At 39.4% G+C, this 21,128-nt stretch overlaps 2 protein-coding genes across 2 annotated transcripts; one reads left to right on the forward strand and one right to left on the reverse strand.

Moving 5' to 3' along the window:
* Positions 1-3,630: 3,630 nt before the first annotated feature.
* On the reverse strand, positions 3,631-12,427 carry pctp (phosphatidylcholine transfer protein). Its single transcript, XM_033645511.2, has 6 exons — positions 12,249-12,427; positions 10,311-10,428; positions 8,437-8,516; positions 8,123-8,294; positions 7,405-7,472; positions 3,631-3,839 (listed from the first exon to the last, which is right to left on the reverse strand). Exons 1-6 carry the CDS (start codon positions 12,375-12,377, stop codon positions 3,765-3,767), a joined length of 642 nt encoding a protein of 213 aa, XP_033501402.1. The 5' UTR covers positions 12,378-12,427; the 3' UTR covers positions 3,631-3,764.
* A 2,456-nt stretch (positions 12,428-14,883) lies between these two features.
* tmem100a (transmembrane protein 100a) lies at positions 14,884-18,914 on the forward strand. The gene is made up of 2 exons (XM_033645512.2): positions 14,884-15,154; positions 17,548-18,914. The coding sequence occupies exon 2, from the start codon at positions 17,644-17,646 to the stop codon at positions 18,040-18,042; it is 399 nt and encodes a 132-aa protein (XP_033501403.1). The 5' UTR covers positions 14,884-15,154; positions 17,548-17,643; the 3' UTR covers positions 18,043-18,914.
* Positions 18,915-21,128: the final 2,214 nt, after the last annotated feature.

Below are 21,128 nucleotides of genomic sequence, written 5' to 3' on the forward strand. Positions count from 1 at the left end.
TAGTCCAACTAAACGCAAACCGGATGGGATGGCATGTCGCTGCAGGATGCTGTGGTAGCCATGCTGGTTCAGTGTGCCTTCAATTTTGAATAAATCCCCAACAGTGTCACCAGCAAAACACCCCCACACCATCACACCTCCTCCTCCATGCTTCACAGTGGGAACCAGGCATGTGGAATCCATCCATTCACCTTTTCTGCGTCTCACAAAGACACGACGGTTGGAACCAAAGATCTCAAATTTGGACTCATCAGACCAAAGCACAGATTTCCACTGGTCTAATGTCCATTCCTTGTGTTTCTTGGCCCAAACAAATCTCTTCTGCTTGTTGCCTCTCCTTAGCAGTGGTTTCCTAGCAGCTATTTGACCATGAAGGCCTGATTCGCACAGTCTCCTCTTAACAGTTGTTCTAGAGATGGGTCTGCTGCTAGAACTCTGTGTGGCATTCATCTGGTCTCTGATCTGAGCTGCTGTTAACTTGCCATTTCTGAGGCTGGTGACTCGGATGAACTTATCCTCAGAAGCAGAGGTGACTCTTGGTCTTCCTTTCCTGGGTCGGTCCTCATGTGTGCCAGTTTCGTTGTAGCGCTTGATGGTTTTTGCGACTCCACTTGGGGACACATTTAAAGTTTTTGCAATTTTCCGGACTGACTGACCTTCATTTCTTAAAGTAATGATGGCCACTCGTTTTTCTTTAGTTAGCTGATTGGTTCTTGCCATAATATGAATTTTAACAGTTGTCCAATAGGGCTGTCGGCTGTGTATTAACCTGACTTCTGCACAACACAACTGATGGTCCCAACCCCATTGATAAAGCAAGAAATTCCACTAATTAACCCTGATAAGGCACACCTGTGAAGTGGAAACCATTTCAGGTGACTACCTCTTGAAGCTCATGGAGAGAATGCCAAGAGTGTGCAAAGCAGTAATCAGAGCAAAGGGTGGCTATTTTGAAGAAACTAGAATATAAAACATGTTTTCAGTTATTTCACCTTTTTTTGTTAAGTACATAACTCCACATGTGTTCATTCATAGTTTTGATGCCTTCAGTGAGAATCTACAATGTAAATAGTCATGAAAATAAAGAAAACGCATTGAATGAGAAGGTGTGTCCAAACTTTTGGCCTGTACTGTATATGTATATACAAGCTACATGGAGCTACATGTCCTCTGAATATGCTGTGAAAACGTCCGGTCTCTGTAGGCAGCCCAGGCTCCACAAATGGCAACAAAAAAACAGAAACACCTCCCTGTATAATGCAATACAGTTCAACAGCAGCACAAAGTACATACTGTAGAATGGTCATAAAGTGTCATCAACACTTCCCGGAAAGCGTTTCAATAAAAACTGAACATTGTAACCTTTATGAAGCATTTACTGACACTAATGGACTGCCCCTCTATAAATTACAAAAAGGTCAAACTGGAGGTTCGAAGTAACTTCATTTTTCTAAACACATTGAACACATGGAATGCAATTCAGGTTTCTTTCAAACTTAAGAACCATTTTTCACCCTTTGGCTCCTACTGTATATGGAGAAGCCCTGATTTCCCTCCCTCTTGTCAAGATGTAGTGTTCAGGGTCTGGCAAGAAAAGGGCCTGGACCGCCTTGTCAAACTCTATGAAGGAGGGACAATGGAGTCATTTGAGGGTTTGAGGAGCAGATATTCTTTACAACAGTCACATTTTTCCACTCTCTGCAAATACGACATTATATTACAAAAAAACATGTATGTCCCAAACGCTTCTTTCTTGGAAGAGATTCTTAAACAACTCCTACCAAAAAGATTGATTTCCTATGTTAATGAAACCTTTGGCTCAGTTCTTGGCACTACAGACCACATTCAAAAGCAGTGGCAGACTGATACGAAATGTTGAATATAAAAAAAATGTTTGGGCATCAGTCATCGAGATTACTCATACTATTTTGAGATGTAACACTGATAGAGAGATGCAATTTAAAATCCTACACAGGCTTCATTGTACACCATTATTGAGGGGCAGGATTGCTCTAAATGTCTCAAATGCAATTCAGAAGTTGGCACGCATGCACATATGTACACATATATGCACATAAATGAAGAGGGTGCCTTGATAGGATATGATCTGGAGCTATCACCTCTTCACTGTATTCTAGCAGCTTAAGTGGACGATGTGAGGAACAGCCATTATGCTGAACTGATGGGAATACTCTTGCACATAGCAAGGAGGACTGTTCTCAAATTTTGGATCTCTGGGGACGTCCCTGCACTGCATGACAGGTATAAAGAGGTATGGAGAACTATCCCTCTGAAAAAATTGAATGTCACCCTTCTTGACAATATTGAGAGATTTATCAAAATAGGTCAACCTGTCTTGGACACGGTGGACCCCTCTGAACTGGACTTTGTTATACTCGATTAATAACACACAGCAGACTATAGCATAACCTAGCAATTCTGTTGGTGGTGATGTGTTTTTTTTCTGGATTATAATAGTAAGGTTGTTAATCCTGCTGTTTTTGTGTTTTGTTCAAGGTGATTCAAATGATGCAAAAGGGGGTTCTGTGAATATCTAGTAATGGAGATATATGAAACTGTAGCTGGAACTTAATGAAAATAATTATAAGAAAATAACCTTTATGAAGGGAGGATGTATTAGAGGCCTGTTGTATTAGACTGCATTAGTTTGGCTAGGTGCGCCTATTAAAGTGGCAACTGAGTGTATCAACTGTACTCACAATATCAGACATCACGTTGCTTAGGACCGATAAGTGTTTGCTTAAGTTACCATGGTAGCATCCCATCTGTGAGACAACATTGTGGACATGCATTGACCTTTTGAGATGATCATTTAACTTGTATCATAGTGTGATAGTGAATGTGATTGCAGTTACATGCATGGAGAAGATGCAATCGACAGTACTAAAATTTAAAATGATAGTTTATTCATGTTAATAACACTGCAATATTACACAGTAATAGGCTTTTCATGACCAGATTAACCCATATTCACCTGTATCAACAGGAGCACTGAAGTACAGCCTAAATCAATACAGTATTTTCTCAGATACTGTATCTGTGACCATATGCACTCATAATGAATCAGCACAGAGTATCAGAACGTGAACATTGCATAAGTAAAGAACTCATAGAAATGAATCACAAAAAGCCCAGCAGGCAACATTCCTCTAGAGGCACTGATTTGTCTTTTTCACTTCATTAAAACTAATGTATGAAGTCCAGTGAAATGCAATGGACAGTAGGATGATTCCAGTGTGACCAAACATACAGCACAATAAATCAAGTTACATTGCATCCGTCACATTTCACATGTACACCAGACATATTTAAAACCAAATAAAGTGATGACATCCTGTGCAACAAGCAGTTTGAAGAAACCACCCACAGAGATCCCAAAGTAATAAAACAACGGAGTGTTTTGTATAAATATTAAAAAAGCTTAAATATCCTATGAAAGCTCCTAAATCCCGGGGGGACTGGAGCTTAGAGTGATTGCACAGAAAGACAATAGAGTATTGATTAATACAGTACAGTGACACAGAATTGATTTGACACCAGCCTGATAATGAGGGTGGCCGGTCATGCACATCATGCCTGAGTCAACAGCACGCTACGACAACAAGTAGCAGCCCGCACCGTGCCACATTCACCCCGTACAGGCAAGTCATATTTAATCATTCGGCTTCAGAATACCTCCCAAGATTAAAACAAGAAAAATGAAATTGAGCCCTTGTGCGTGAGCCATTGTCCGTCAGCTGCGTTCATTTATTCTGGCAGTAGTTGCTGTAATTGCTGCAGGCCTCCTGCATGTCTGTTAAGAAACCTGGAACCCCTTTCTGCACAAAACAAACACACAAAGAGCGTTTATCAGTGAGCGTCATGAACGAATGTGCCAAGAAGACCCACCCAGGTGGGGCAATGAGGAGAGGAGCTTGTTGACATCACCCTGCAGCACATCTGTGAACAATAATGATGGAAAACCATAAAGCGGGCGGATGGATGGAGCTCTCCGAGGCCTGAACCCTTTTAACACCCTCTTTAAAGCCTTCATCAAAGATCTGCCTGAGTAGGTCAACAACCAACATGTGCACATTTTGATGATGGCGATGTGCTGGAGGGAAATGGTTTCTTCACCATTTCCACATATAAGTCTAAATACATTATGTTGTCAAAATATTTAAAACAAATGTTTCACTGTCACTTTCAGCCTTTTCTCAAATCTACAATCCATGTCAGGGCTTTTCTTTTTTAACAAGGTTGTCCTCCAATAGATACTCTTTGATTTCTTCAAATGTGTAAATTTACATTTATGAGTACAACATAAACATTAGAAAGTACACATTTCTCTCTCTCTCTCTGTTTAGGCATTCTGTCTATTAGGTGTTTTCATGCGTGGATTATGAGACAATAGGCCCCTGGACACATATGCAAAAGGACCCACCACCTCTTCAACACAGGAGCAACTGACACACAGACTTTGTGGTGGTTTTACCTCTTCTTCTTCATGTTGATGTTGCTTTGCATTTTGTAGTCGCTATGGATTTTTTTGTATTTTTGTATTTCTTTGTGGTCAGTTTGTGTAGTTTTTGTTTTTTGTGTCTCTGTCGGAATATTTTGTATTTTTTTTCTGTTACTCTGTGTCTCTTTGTGGTCTTTTTATGTCTCTTTGTAGCCATTTTGTGTCATTTTTGTTTTTTGTGTTTCTGTGAACATAAATATTTTGTAATTTTTTTGGTCTTTTTGTGTCTCTATGAGGTAATTTTGAGTCTGTTGACATCTTTTTGTATCTCTGGACATTTTATGTAGTTTTTGTTTTTTTGTGTTTCTGTGGACATATTTTGTAATCTTTTGTCATTTTGTGTCTCTTTGACATCATTTTGTATGTATTTTTGTCATTCTGTGTCTCCTTGTGATCTTTTTGTATATTTCTTGGTCTTCCTGTGTCTGTCTGAGGTCATGTTGTTGCCTTTTGAGATAATTTTGTGTATATTTTTGTTGTTTTTTTGGTCTTTTGTGTCTGTTTATGGTAATTTTGCATCTCTTTGACGTCATTTGTGTATGTTTTGTCTTTTTGTGTTTCTTCGTGGCCTTTTTGTATCTCTTAGTGGTCATTTTGTGTATTTTGTGGTCTTTCTGTGTCTGTCTGAGGTCATTTTGTGACTTTCTAAGATAATTTTGTGGATATTTTTTGTCTTTCTTCGTCTTTTGTGTAGTGGTTTTGTGTCTCTTTGAGGTTATTTTAAGTCTCTTCTTGAACAGTACATGCTATTTTGAGTGACATTTTGTGGGTGAAGAGGGGGATTCCTGACACATTGGGGTCCTGGCCCTGTGCCTAATAAGCCCGTTCGTAATCCATCCATCAGTGTTTTCGAACATGGTCTCAAGAGTGGATGCATCTAAAACTGCCAACCTGTTGTTTTAATGAGGACAGGGGGAAACAATTTTTTATATTCCTAATTTCTGCTTGCTCAGTTCTCTGACAGGAGAAACAGTAAAATATGCAAATGACAGCAACTAAACTATGAGTCTGGCAACAGTAAATGTGGTGATGGAGAACAGGGTACAGAATGTAGCTGATAATCTCTTGTTGTGGATACAGTCTCAGAGTCGCGCATCGATACACAACCACCTCTGTCATTTTTTACATTCCTAGTCTGTTTTTTGTTTCTTTTCCTTGTGCAGCTAAGACAGAATAATCCCCACAGGCAACCATTCAAATCAAACAAATCCCCTTCCTTGTTGAGAAATATCTCCAGACGAAGCTGGTTTACTGTACATAAACTAAACCCTTTTCTTTCTACTGTAAGTCACAGTGGATTTGCTGGTCACTATATTGTTAATTTACTTCAAAAACATGAGAATAATTCAATTTAGAGACTCAAATCTTTAAAGCAGTCATGTTAAGTTCCACTTTATTGATCCCAATATGGAAATTCTTAGCATGTGACCCACCTGCAACTGTTCAGCGAGGCCAGTGCCCCTTAAGCTACTTAATGGGTCATTCAGGTTTAAAGCTGTATTAGTTTTATGCTTGCATTGTTTGTATGTATTGCAGTAAAATGACTCTTAAAGTGAAAGAAACATGGGGCGCCCACGAGCTCACCTAATTGAGCGGACGCCCCATGCACAAAGGCTTTGTCCTTGCCACAGCAGCTTGATTCAAACCCAGTGCCCTCTCTCTCTCTCGCCCTTTCACTCTGGATGTGTCCTGTCTGATAAAGGCAAAAATGATGAATTTTTTTTAAAAGGCACTATGTGTAACAATTTCAGTTGTTCTTTGAGACAAACAAATTTTGCAGTCAAAAGTGTGTCCTAGCACATGTGTATTTACCTCCATCAGCGTATCTAACTATGTCCGTAAGCTCCGAAATTCTCATTTACATATACATTGCGACCGGTGTCTCATCATGTACGTGCGCCATCTTGAAAATACAGGTACGTACAGGGACATACTTGAGAAATACGGAATCGCCTTTCGCGTTTTCACTTGTCGGTTTCCGGTTTCCGCCTGCAGGTAGAGTAACGAAAAGCAGCAGCAAGCAGGCTAGTCACAAGTGCTGGTGCATTTGAAAACCTCTGGCTTCATAAGATGGAGGATCATACTTATTCAACTTCTTCACTTGAAAAGGAGACATCTGCCACTCAGCCTCACACACCTCTTCCCTCTCCCCGCATCACAGCGCTGCTGTTAGCTGTTAGCTGCTGTTAGCGCTAACAGCGGCTAACAGCAGCGCTGGCCTGTGATTGCATTACCTTTCTCCTTCAGCAGCTCTCTCCACCTGGGAAAGACTGCCCCGATATTGACCCTCGTTTTTTGAAATCGCCCATCACGTTGTCTTTTTTTATTCCCTTTGCACTTTCTTGGCGACGAGGATTCCGTCTCCCGTGATGCTGCATATGCATGATCATGCATTATGCTCAAAGAGTGGGACTTTGTTACAGTATGCTGCAGTAGTGCCAGGGTAGTAGCGGCGCCACTAACAGTGGCTAACAGCTGTCAGCGGCTCAGTGATGCGAGAAGAAGGATGAGGTGTGTGAGGTTGAGCCACTTGTCAGTTGTCAAAAGACAAGACGTGATTGGTTTGTTTCGATTTACACTCGCTCCAACAGTCCTATGTTGTAAAGACAGCCAGCATGGTGAGGAGGGGGTTTGTCAACTCGCGTCGTGTGTGTCTGTGTAGGAGCCTGAATGAATACTCCATGAAGTATCGGATGACATGGTTTCATCAATGCTATCATAGCTTTTTAGTACAGTGGCTACAGTTGTTGCAATGCGCGTTTGAAACATTGAGGCGCTAGAGTGCGCTATCCGTTTGAATGTAATATGATTTCAACGTTAGATGGGAGAAATTCCTACACAGTGTGGCTTTAACAAAGTAAACAAAACATGCATGCACTCACCTTCGCTGCCCAGTTCACCAGCCACGTAGGAATCATGCCACCGGGATTGTCAAAGTAATTCATGAAAACTGAAACAAAACACATGTTCGTTCTTAATATTAGGGAAAAAGTTAATGATTTATTTTAATAAATTGTTTGCAGACCTCACATTATCAGTCAAAAATCAAAATGGAGGACTCATTGATAAGTGTATCATAACAATATGACAACATAGTGTTACTGTTAACAAAATTCTGTTGTTTAAATTAACAATTTAAAGCGAATTCCAATGAAAAGCAAACACATTTTACATGACTTTTTCCACTGAAATGCTTCACACAAGAACAAAGTTTTGATCTATTGAACATTAATAGGATTATTTTCTGTTTTTGCATACATATACTGTACCATGCATTGGTGCCCCCAGGGGCGGGGGCATGGCATGGCCTCCTGGTGAAAATAATTCGGAGGACGACATTACTGTCTTTAAGAGGCTGTCGTGCACCCACTTTTTAAGCTAGCACAAAGGTAGTGATATCTTGTGAAACTAGGCAACCTATTCCAAACATTACTACCTGCCATGATGTGTAATAATACTGAGTAAATATTCAAATTAATATCAAAATATTAATTTCAGAAATGTATCATTGTTTAAAATGGAAACATATTCAACATCCTCTTGAACCCACAACTGTTTGACATCTTTGCTGTACCCTTATATCCCCTCACCATATGTTACCTTTAGTTCCACACCCTCCATCGCTCTCCATGGCAACACTCTGCTTGTAGTCTTTGACCCGCAGCACGCCACCCTTTTCTTCACATGGCACCTCTGCCGCACTTTTTGCCAGGATCACCCAGATCTTCCTGCTGTCCACATCCAGGTCTCTCCGCTCCCTAATGTACACATACTGAGGGAAAAGCTGTTAGGGAAGACAGTCACTCTGGGACAATAGGCCCTCCATTACAGCCTGATTTTAATTTTATAAACCATTTGTTTGTCCATGAGAATTGTCTGTGTAGTGAATATGGTTGTGTGGACCAGAAGGATACAGCTCTGCTTGACAGAGGAAATGGGTATTTTACTTCCCAGTAGATTGCAGTCTGTCCACCAAAGTCCTTTTCATAAAGCTCTGTATAAAAAAAGAATAAAAAAGAAAAACATTAATAATAAACAGCAGGTAAACATGAGATGTAGGACACAGGATACACTTAAAAGTGGCTTTAAAAAGTGTAATGCTCAAATCTGAGGATACTCTATGTTGTTTTCCATCTCCTATGTAAAGTAAGGGAAAAGAATGGCAAGAGAATTAAGATTTTCGCTAATAAGGTTCAAGGCATGCTCTTGAAAAGCTGCCCAGGACCAAATTGTGCAATTATTTGTAATAATAAACAACTGCAGCCCCACAGAAGGCTGAAGTTGTTACAACACAGCACAGTTTCTTGTAATCCACATCAAATAGATTTGGCATACAGTAAGTAGGAGAACATGTTGAGGCAGTTATTACGAGCTGCAACCAAAGACATGCTTTCTCACTCTTAATCATACTTTGCAAGACATTTTAAAGCCAATCTTCAAATTTGCTTCAGTCTTCTAAGAGTTTGTCCAGAACTCGGATCAGTTTCTAAACAGTTATCTGAGACTGGTCTGTAGTGTTAGGCCAGTCTTTTGGTCTAATGCATACACTTTAACAAAAACAAAGACGCATTTTAAGCCAAGAAGGTTAATCACCCTACCCCCTGAATTAAGAGCCAAGTATTCATGGTAACAATCAGTGATACCTGCTGATCAGTGACACCAAATTGCAAAAAAAGGGGCAGAATGTGGCTCACAGCTTGAGGTTTGTTAATAATGTTGTTGAGGCAGTAATACTTTCTCTATATTTTTACATTCCTCCTTGGATTTCTCCAGTAATTGTCCTTAGAAGTGTTGAATTTTTCCAGAAACATTTTCTGCTGGAGTGAACAATTTGAGGCAGCTGCTCTGTCCACCATGTTTTGTAGTTCAAGAGATAAAGTTCCTACATTGGATAATCAAGAACCAGACTAACCAAAACCAGAGTAAATATCTGTCTGAAGTCTCACTATCGTCAAAGTCTGTCAAGAAACCAATGACTGAACAATGGCTGTTGTTCTGTGATCGGTTTACTGCTAATGAAGCTAGCTGTTAAATTAGCTGTTTGAGGCTAACGTGTTTAAGCAGCTGGAGGCAGCTTTTTGCAATTGTTCTTAATGAGAATTAAAAATGTAGAACTTTTTGCTCGCTGTTTTTGCGTTGCTTCACGCCTTATGTTTCTGCACTCTAGACACCTGGCGTTTTTTTCCGGAGCACTCCTCGTGTTGAAGAACTTTCAATTCAGGAACTTGCAAGTGCTGCTGGTCTACATGTTCTTGGAGGGGGACACACCACAACGAACAAAACCAGAATAACTCTGTTACCACCACAGACAACAAAGACTATCCAAAAAACGCCACTATGGAGGAAAAAGCTACGTTGGCTACTAATAAAATTACATTTGTGTCCGAGATGTCATCTGATATATGTGATTTTAACTTTGTTTCTAACAGACTACGCAGCTACAATACAGAAAACATGTTACCTGCAGGTTACTGTGGAAATGCATGAAGACAAAGATAAATTAAAAATGTTATTACAGTATATATAACCATGCCTAAATGTAGAGCACTACTTCAAGACAAGATCTAAGAAGGCACATGGAAAAGGCTATGATATCAGAAGCCTACTTGTGTGCTACAGGCAGGAATAAGTGATTTATTCATGGTGAATATCAGAAACGAGAACAGAACCAATGAGACTATGGTAAAAATGACAAGTAATTCTTAAACAGGAAAGAAGAGGCAAAGTCGAAATTGGATGGAAAGGACAATGGCAGTGGGAACCTTGCGTTACTGGGTTCTGTTTTTACCTTTCACATATGTATCCCAGTCTTTCCGATAGGCCAAGTCCATGTAGACATCTGCACACAGCTCTGGAGTGCAGGTGGAGAGCACACCCAAGATTTTATACTCATAAAGTCCAGTTTCCTGAAAACAGCACATGAAAGTTCTCTCTTCCAAATGCAGGCCGTACATGCCACACCCACAGTATGTAACTAATCCCAAACCACACAACTCTAATTACAGCAAATCTGCTTTACACCCTTTCTCACTCCAAGTGCACTGGATTTTCAAAAGCACAGAAAGAGGTCTGCGGACACTTTTCTCACTCTTAAATGCAATACACCCCAGAAACTGCGTTTATAGTTACTGATGTTGTGGTCAAATGCAAGTCTTAATTCAAATTCAGAAATATATCAGTTTAAGGTTGCCTTGTTTTCCTCAGCAGTGGACAGCACATCAAGACCTCAAACCCAAACACGTGCATACCCTTAAAATGCTATTCCCTTGATAATAGGATAGCACATTAGGTTTCTGGAAACTCAAGCAGTATTTCATCACATCACTCTTACATTTTAAGGCAAATATGAACAGATTAGGCCCTCTCTCAAGGGTCAGCAACCTTTATTATCAGAAGAGCCTTTTTTTTTGTTTTGGTTTTTTTTTGTTACCAAAAATAAAAATAACAAGTTTTGTCTGGAGCCACAATACATAGGCTATTTGAACCTTATAACGAAGGCAACACAGCCTGTTAAGTCTTAATTAGACTGTCAACGTTACTAATAGGTGTAGCATTCATTAATAGGTTTTACTATGTGGTAGGTACTCTGCAGTGGGCTATTTAGGATTATTTGGAACTTTAACTTTGCAGAGTTGGCAGTGAAAGCAAATAAAGCTGTCCACACACTATTAAAGTCTCTCTTCTCAACGGCCATACACATCTGAATCACATTTAAGTTTATGAAATATTTAAATGTTTTTAAATGTGGCATCTAGGTGCATTATTTGTTTAGTCCTACAACAATGATAATTGAACATGTTAAAAAAAATAGTCATTATTTATTTCCATATAATTTTTTTCCCTGTCAAAGCCCTAGGGAGCAACTGGAGAGGGCTCCAGAGCTGCAAGTTGCCTACTATCTGAGTGACTGTCCTGGCCCTAGTTAAGTGCAAATTGCAATGAAATTGAGAAACTAAATGAAGACAACATTGTTGACAACAGTACAGGAATAAGCTCTATATACTATTACAAATAAAATATTATGTTGTAATCATAGTTGCTCATCATGGATGGATCATTTTATTTCATAAAAGCATGTACTTACAGCATGTTGCAAAATAAGGGGTTGCCCACAAATGTCTCATAATCACAGAACTTGTCTATTGTTTGCTTTTAGTATCACCTTAGAGGTAGAATTCAAAAGCATTTAGGGAATGAATGAGAATTAATGCATGTAGTTTTGGACTGCATTTTACTTAAGGCTGATTTATATTATTGTTGTTCCCCTTTCATTAATTTAAAATGAATTAAAATGACTGCCTTGATGTGCCATCCCTATGCCGAGTTTATTCTAATTTTATAAATGTATTCAATCAGTTTCCCGATTAAATCATATGTCCCCAGTGGAGAGGCAACATTAAATTGCCAGATTTGTAAATAGAGTGCGTTATAACCGGTGCAGACGGTTTCAGAGCCCAATAGCTTGCTCAGTTTCCGCATATTTCTCATTTTGGCCGCTAGGGCATCACTGCTGATTTGTTTATTAACGCTGTCAATAATTTATTCACATTAAAAAATAATGTCTGATCATTTCACTAGAGAAGGAGAGGAAATCGGTACTGATACCGACGCTACAGGCTCTGCAGAAGAAACCCAAACCGACACAGACTCATTCATTCATACAGTCAGTCACCAGCAGCAGCCGTCTTCCTGTTGTAGAAGCAGCAGTTTTATCAATGTGTCGCACCTTGTCATAGAGCCGGTAGATTTTCACTCCCATGGTCTCGGTGAAGAGCTCCCATCCTCCCTCCAGCTGCGGCTCATCCAGCTCCCTCCAGGCGCTCTGAAATTCCTCATCTGTAAACTGCAGCGACATGACGGCTCCTCTCACAACACCTGACCTGTCACCCAGAGGGAGTCAAACACCACGCTTCCGGTGACGCCTATCAAAATAAAAGAGTTAAACATTTATGTAAGCACAGCGCTATATTTCTTCACATTTTATAAGCTAGAGACGATTACCACCACAAAACTACACCTTTTTTGTGAAAATAGTTGCTGTTGCTTAAGACTATGGCATTAATCGAAGGATTTAAATGATATAGCCTACTTTATTTACTCATGGGTGGATTATAAGACAGTGGGCCCCTGGGCACAGAAAGGCCACACCACCTCTCCCAAATTGGTGCAATACAAAGACTATGTGGTGATTTTGTGTCCCTTTGTAATCATTTTGTGTCTTTTTGTGGTTGTTTGGCCCCTTTTTGTTGTCATTTTGAGTCTTTTCTTGCTCTACATGTTAATTCTAGTGACATTTTGCAGGTGAAGGCTAGAGGGGCCCCTGACACTTTGGGCTGCTGGGCCTTTGCCCATTTGGCCTGTTCAGTAATCTATCAATGCATGTACTTCTATGTGATATATAGCCAACATCTGAACAACTATTTGCCCTGTAAAACTGACTTAGGTGTAAACTACAGGAAGCATTTTCATAAATATTTGCTTAGTAGAACAAACTGCAACTGTGCAGTTTTGTTTGCATGATGAAGTGTACAAACATAACATAAGCAAAAACTACATCCACTACTGCAGGCACATCTGTCAGTTCTTACTGTCACACATACAACTAGATAAATGAAATCCTTTGGCATAAAAACCTTGTTAACCATGTGACTGGTTTGTTATGAAATAAAATGATGACCTATCCAGCAGATGACTGTGCTCTGTGACTGTGTGCTTGTCGTTGCACATGTATCCCCTGAGCATGTTATTATCCTGAATATTCCTAGAAACATGTTTCAGTGTGATTGCAGAAGGAGATGACAAATTAAATATCCCAGTTCATATTTATTTGTGTGAGATCATCAGTGTTATGCAAGCAGAAAGAAAATCCCTCAACACAAGGGAGGGAACAACCACAGTGTAAATGTATTTACAGTGTGTTCAACAGGTGTGTGTGTGTATTGTAGAGCATAAATCAGTAGCTGTTGTGGGACATTTATGTAATCATGTCAACAACAGTGATCCCTGAGAGGGTCTGACACACAGGTCTCACATACTGGGAGAGTGTGGTCAGCATGTAAATCCAGATAGAGGCAAGACGATTGTCATGTTTGACACAGGGCTGCACTGTTAATCAAGATATCAAAATAGCAATATGGCCAAGTGCAATATCCAAATTGTGGGAGCTGCAGTTTTTTTTTATAAAGGTAAAATGTGTCACAACACCATTATAAATGTAGCACTGTGGTACTGCAGAAAGGTCCTAGCCTACAAATCATACTCCGAATGTAAGGGAAAATGTTTGTTTGGTAAAGACCTCAGCAAAAATCATATCATCATCATCATCATCATCATCATCATCATCGTCATCATCATCGTCATTGTCATCGTCATCATCATTTTTCTAATTATTTCAGTGAAAATGAAATGCAAAAATTATCATCTCCATGAAAATTGTGGCTCATCTTGCAATTGCAGCATCTGACAAAATAATCAAATCTTTTTTTGTTGTTGTTGTAAGCAAGCCAACGTTTCAAACGTGTTTAACATTTGTCGCTTGAAAAAATCATGTTACATTTTAATCTTCAGAGAGATCATCTCCACACTTGTTGCACTGACCTCTGCAGGTTGAAAGATAAAGGCCAAGAATTTTACTTTACTTGTGGTCTGTGACCACATGGACTTGTAGGGTCCAGTGTTTTTGCAGCTTGACCCATACTAGATAGAGACTAAAGGTGTTTTCAAACAGCACCTCCATTGCTTTTAATCTACCATATTGTGAGTCATCCATTTTTAAGGAGGTGCAATAATGAGTCATTACACTAACCCTTTAATTAGTTTTTGTGTACCCTAGAAAGTGTCTTTCATTTATGATGTAGTTAAATATTATGCTCAGGGATGTAAATTAGCACCAGCCACCAGCCAAATGCTGGTAAAATATGCAAGTGTGCAAGTGGCTTCTGGATTTGCTTCACTCACCAGCCAAAAACAATAATAATCTGTTGACTGACTGTCAGATTTTGGAATCAGCAGTGACAGGTGGACAGAAATAGTTAATTTACAATCCTGGATACCCTGCAGATTTTTTGTAATGTTGGTGATTTCTTAATTTACCTCCATTTTGTTGATTTTTTTATAATATAATATAATATAATATAATATAATATAATATCATCGCTCGCTCATATTCAACATGTAAAGTTTTGAGGTCCAGCGGCAGTGTCAAGCTTTACAGAGTCACGGAAATAACCTTTCAAAATGAACGCATCCAAGGAGCTAACAGTAATTGCAACAGAAAAAGAAGATTTATTTTGAAATGCACAACCGGAAAAGGTAGATTCCCTGACTTTTTCCAGCTTCACTCTCCAGTCATCGATACTTGAAATAGTTGTTCTCAATGGGGATGGCAGTGTGACCAGCAGTCTGAACCTGAGGACTTCACAGGGGGACGCTTCTCATGAATGGGAGTCAGATTCCAGCCCGGAAAGAGAAGCTGTTTGTTTGTCGACTTCAACCAGCACACAAGAAAAGCAACATTCAGTTTTAATTAGATGAAACTGACTGAATATTTTATGAGCGTCTTCACACAGAGACAAGTTTGACTGCAGCAGAGGAGCACTGTGGAGACTGTGCGACATGGAAAACGGCTGTGAGGTAACTAACCCTTCTTCTCTCTGTACAGAGCTTTTCCGAGCATGGCAAGTACATTCACCTCACTACAAATAACTGTAGACTTAAAGGTTACTAATTCTCTTATTACCAGCACAGGCCAAGCTCCATAAAAAAGTTTATATGGCGGTGGTGCAGATTAATTTGCTTGTTTTTTTTTTTGCCTGACCGTCAATGACAGCCTAAACAAACACTGAACATGCATGTAACACACCTGTAAACACAGTAAAAGACTTATTAGCCTATTGGTTGGACTGTAGAGGCAACATTAATTTATGTCGACCCCTTCTTTTGCTTTGGCTTCACATCTTGAACCTTTTCCCCCTAATGCTTCTTTTTCTGTAAATGTTTACAGGCACGAATTCCACTGGATTTCTAATTAAAGGGAACAGGTTTTCCTTTGGCTTGAGCTCCTATAAGAGAGAAGTTAGTTAAGTCCATTAGTGAATAAAAGTAGCTCTTGTAATTAGAGCTTCTGACTCTACCAACTGTGTACCTCCCTCTTTATCTTAAGCTGAAGATGTTCTCAGTGATAACAAACTTTTTTTCAGCAGTGAATCTGTCCTCTGGGGCTGTACGATATAAACATGCGATAAGGTTGTGTAAAATCACGATAACATCAGATGTCTATTATGACTATCAGTTGCCTTGAATAAACATAAATAAACAGATGTTAAAGTGCACTCAGTTCTGGAAAAAATGAAAGGAATTTATTTCCAAAATTATTTTACTGAGGCACCAACACAAAAAAGAATGAAAGCGCGGGTTTTTCTTTCCTTTTCTCTCTCTCTTTTTTGAATTATTATTTTTCCTGATACTGTCTTCAGCTAGCCTATGTGTCTAACAAGCAAATTTACATTGTGGTTTCCAGCTAAGACATACCCCTGCACCTCTATGGGACGAACTCAAGTACCCCTACAGTACATCAACAACAAAACTACCTGTTTGAATTTATCATTACCTGGATATTATTTAAATCTACTTAGATCATTTTTTCATACATTCCTTCCCATATTTTACAAAATTGTTACAGTACTTTTTTCCATACAATTAAATGGCACAAGCATAGGCTAGCCTCCTATTGGCAGAAACTGGACTTTTAGCTATTTTTATATGTATTACTTTTAGCTAACGTTAATTATTTGAACTGCATATTCATTACTTTCATTTAACTCCTCAGCCAATTACTCATTACTTTTAGCTAACTGCTAGACTTGTCTGCTCACTTGCTAACTACTTTTCATGTACTCTCAGTGGCAACATCTATCTATCTAATCAAATTTTTCTTTAACTGAATTCAAATTTGCAGAGCTACAACAGAATATTTCTATGTCCCCCCTGGTAACTGCTTAAGTACCCTCTATATACAGGTTGGCCTACCCCTGGTTGGGAACACTTGTCACCAACAATTTTGGCTTTAAATCTTTAGATTAACAACAATGCCACTAAGCTGTAAAGTTCAAACAAAGTCTGATGTTCCTCCTCAGATTGTTTGTTGTTCTCACATTGTCCCTTTTTAATCATTTTAGAGTCCTAAAAAGGCAAAACCCTCCATTACCCATAATAAATAGCTTAAAGGTAAATAGCTTGAGGTCTAAATTGGGGCACAAAGCAGTTTTTTAAGTGTTGATTAATCATTCTGTCAGTACATGTCAGAAAACAGTGAAAACAGTACAGAATATTTCCCAAAGTCCAAGAAGATGTATTCAAATACCGTGTTTTATCGTTTGCTAGTTTTACCAATAGTCCAACACTGAAAGAAATTCCGTTTACAATTCTAAATGACAAAGAAAAGCAAGAAACTCTCACATCTGATGAGCTGGAAGCTGGTCTATAGAGCGAGTCAGACTTCTGAACTACTTTCAGAATTTCTACAGATCATTTCTGCACTTTTAATGAAAAGGATTAATTTAGTGTTTGTAAACCCTGACAGTGATGGAAAGTATGACTGACACTGTCCTGCCCATTTATTGTCACTCAGAATCTGAATCACAGCTCTCCATGCAGCAGACGAGAGGGGGGTAAGGATGAGTGCTTGTGAAATTGCTAGTGATTTCGTAGCTCCTCGCATTTCACAGGGCAGTTTGTAATGTCATATCCTGCGCTCTCCAGGGAATGTCTCAGCTCATGCAGGGCTGAGTGGTCCTGCGTCATTCAGACATCTCCTCTGACTGGGTCAGAAGGCGGCGGGGATTGTGCAAGGAGGTTACTTTAAAGCAGCGTGAGGCGGACAGAGAGCGGTGTTGAATTGTGAAATGTGGTGTTGAATTCTTACAAAAAGCCTCTGCAAGGTCCCTTTTGGGAAGTTTGTCCTGTGTTGAGCAACAAGTTTGACTCTTTGCATTTTCACTTCATGAATGGTTTCTTTTTCCACATAGACTGGGAGACCCTAGCAAGGAAAAGAGGTAAAAGGGCAACAACAACGAGGAGGAACCATCTGTGGTTGGTTAACAGAAGTTCTCCTTTATCCTGCAATGCCAGAAGAAGCTAATGAGGACGCCATGAGAACGCCAGCCACTCCAGAGAAGGCTAACAACAACGAGCACCCTGTAGCTACCACGGTTAACATCCCCCTGGTCAATGAAGTCCAGCTGACTGCAGCCACTGGCGGGGCGGAGCTTTCCTGCTATCGCTGCACTGTCCCGTTTGGTGTGGTGGTCCTCATCGCTGGCATCGTGGTTACTGCCGTCGCTTACAGCTTCAACTCCCATGGATCCACCATCTCCTACTTCGGCTTGGTGCTCCTCTCGGCCGGACTGGTGCTGTTAGCATCCAGTGTGGTCTGCTGGAAGATGAGACTGGAGAGGAAGAAGGAGAGGCGACGGGAGAGCCAAACCGCCCTGGTGGCAAACCAGAGGAGTATTTTTACTTGAACTAACAGCTGGACTCATATCCTGGTCTGAAGAGGCCTGATGTTTCGATCGAGTTGGAGAACCACTTGCGGACAGATGTTGTCCAGTCTGTGTTGGATTCCCAACCTGTAAAACTTTTAACCACAAACTCTAAAGGCCCAGAACTTAAAGCTTTGAAGACATTGTAGGGGATTTATTTGTCAAACAGACGTCGAGCATCTGGCGAGCTGGGAATGCAGCCAGAAGGAATGTATCACAATTAAGATGAATTACCACTGTGTGAAGCGATGTAGAGGAAGTCTCCCATTAATCTGCTGTTGGATGTGGCGGCTTTGATTGTAATGGGAGGGATTGTGGTTTTGAAAGGCCCAGGAGAGGAGAGGAAAACTGGAAAATCCAGGACAATGATTCATGCCTCATTTACTACACTTCAGCTCGGGCATATCTGTTTATGAAGTCTCAGCGTTCATGTCACAGGGAGTGATTATGAATTGCCTGAAATGAAAGTATGGTACTCCATATGAGGATTTTGTCTAAAATCTGCCTATATATTCTGTTCAGATTAGATGGCACATGATATTAGAGAGAATATTTAACCTTAAATACATATTCTCTTAAAGCACTTTGATTACCATAATCATCATATTCAGTATTAAATGAAATCTGTTAACAGATGAAGTCAGTGATACATCCAGACTGTGAGTAGGTTTGCCAATTTTGGCAAATTTTTGCAAATCAAAATGCATATCTTGTTGGGTGATCACTTATTGTCCAATGTACTTTCATACTGTAAAAAATGTTAAATGTAGCATATATTTTGTTCTGATGTAATCATTTGCATGTATTAACTGTTGCCAGGACGTCATGAGGTTTAATAAACTCATTGATACTCAGACATGTAATGGTTTCACAGTTGGGAAGAACGGGGTTCAATGATTACAAGAAACTAATCATGCTGACTCATTGAATTGAACTGAATACACTTATTTTGAACATTATAAGAAAGATTACATGTATATGTAAAAAACAAACAAACAAAAGTGGAAACTTAATCTTATTAGATCAAACCGATGTTGACCACTAAGTTTTTCGTTTGGGGACATAATGTACAGTTGAAAAAGGTAATAAATCAGAATATATCACAATATATTTTATCACAATACTCACCATGTTGCAATAATATTGTATCACGACTTAAGTATTGTGATAATATCGTATTGTGGATCCTCAAGTGATTCCCACCTCTAATATACACCAGTCTTTCAATAAGCAACATAAATTACTATGTCATGTACAAAAAAGAGTAGGAAGAAGTAAACTGCTAGACTAGTCCGACCCCATTTCTATACTTACTACGCAATCAATCTCATAAACCAACTCCCCTCTCCAGCATCCTTTTCCTGAACTAAACCACTCTTCCTACATAATTAACAACACTATCCAATCAAGAATGTGAAAAGAATAAAACCTGTAACAACAGTACCACCACAGTGTGCTTTACGTTCCCATTCTTCATTTCTGTAGCTCGCATTATTGGGACTCTTGAATACTGGTTGCAAGAGTTAATGGAATAGCTCAGCATTTTGTGAGATTTTCTTATTTGGTTTCTTTGCAAGAATGAGATGAGAAGATAAATACTACTCTTCCATGCTCAACGCACAGAGATGAGATCCATGCTCTCATTGTGCTCTGGGAAAGAAAGGGATATGCTTATCTCTCAAAATGTTGAACTGTTCCTTTTAAATATCTGTGTCAGAATCTGGTCAATACATCAACAAACAACAACAAAACCACAAAAATATTTTTGATAAGGATTTGTCAATGTTGTGTTTTGAGGAACTGTGACTAAGACACACTGATGGGAACATTTTCACATTTGAAAAGTAAACTTGTCGCTGCCCATGGGTGGACAGACGATGCAGTGATGACACTGTTCGCCGCAGCACATCTTTAGCATTTCTGTACTGATACGTTTTATTGCTGGCCGACATATAGACTGATGCTGATTATGAATCGGTGATGCTTTTAATGTTTATAGGAAGTCTCACTCTTGATATCAGTGTTTGTATTTCTTAGAGACAGTTTATGTATTGGAGAAGTGATGAGTTATTACATTAACAGCTCTTTGCTTTCAGTGCTGAATCGAAGGAAATGTTTCTTTCTCTTGTAACATTCATGGGTGCGCCTGAGTCTTCACACATAAATATACAGCTGGTTATTCAAAATAATCCAGTTGAATAACGACTATGAAATGTGAGGTCATTCCAAAAAATCACTTATCTCAAATGGTGTCTAGTCATAGAGTTTGGTTTTCTTTGCTAAGAGTTATGAGATTTCGGCACCCTTCCTAACACAACAGAGGTAAATGGAATTTTGTTTGTGGCGCTCAAAGCATTGACAAATCACATTTAAATAAACTAACAGCAACATCTAATGCCATAAACACTATTCCACTATTCACCAGATATATATTTCTTTGGAGATGGTTACTGTGACAGATCAGGCGATCAGACTCATAATTTCTTGGTCAAGAGACACAGCGGAGTAGACATTGGATCCTGACCAATCAAAACCCACGGTCTTGTGATATGCATAAGTCACTGGAAAAGCAGAGGCCGATACTGACTTTATTCCTCTTTTGATTCATCTTGTTTACCCATATAGTGCAGTCAATGCTGCTATCCATCAGCGTCACAGAACAAGTTATTAAAACAGTCAAACTAAATGAGAGAAGGCACAAAGATTGTAAGGCGTCTTAGATACTGCATCAGTTGCGTTCCACTCTGACACACTACATGGGATAAGTTACTCACTTTAATTCTCGACACCACGTCTATCAAGTATGGCCAGTGTTGAGCTGATTTTGTGGAGTCTGATATGGAATTACTGTGGATAGTCCATTACTTTCTACCAAAGAAATAGTCCTGCAAACTCTGTATAACTACAGCATTGTTTCTGTGAGGGTGTTGCTGTTGAATATGTGTAATTTGTCAATGCTGTAAGCGCTATATAAAAGGTCAAATGTACCTCTACTGGGGTGGAGGCAGACATCTAAAAGATTAACAACTAAAAACTGTGGCAAATAAAAACAAAACCTTCGCCAAGAG

The sequence above is a fragment of the Epinephelus lanceolatus genome, chromosome 18 (assembly GCF_041903045.1).
Source record: "Epinephelus lanceolatus isolate andai-2023 chromosome 18, ASM4190304v1, whole genome shotgun sequence".
In the NCBI taxonomy this organism is placed as follows: domain Eukaryota; kingdom Metazoa; phylum Chordata; class Actinopteri; order Perciformes; family Serranidae; genus Epinephelus; species Epinephelus lanceolatus.

Coding starts and splice junctions, on each gene's coding strand:
- pctp (XM_033645511.2), bottom strand. CDS start 12,377: ATGTCGCTGCAGTTTACAGATGAGGAATTTCAGAGCGCCTGGAGGGAG. Junction 10,429..12,248: donor TCTACCGGCTCTATGACAAG/GTGCGACACATT, acceptor TGCTGTTTTCAG/GAAACTGGACTTTATGAGTA. Junction 8,295..8,436: donor TTCCTCTGTCAAGCAGAGCT/GTATCCTTCTGG, acceptor CTTTTCCCTCAG/TATGTGTACATTAGGGAGCG.
- tmem100a (XM_033645512.2), top strand. CDS start 17,644: ATGCCAGAAGAAGCTAATGAGGACGCCATGAGAACGCCAGCCACTCCA.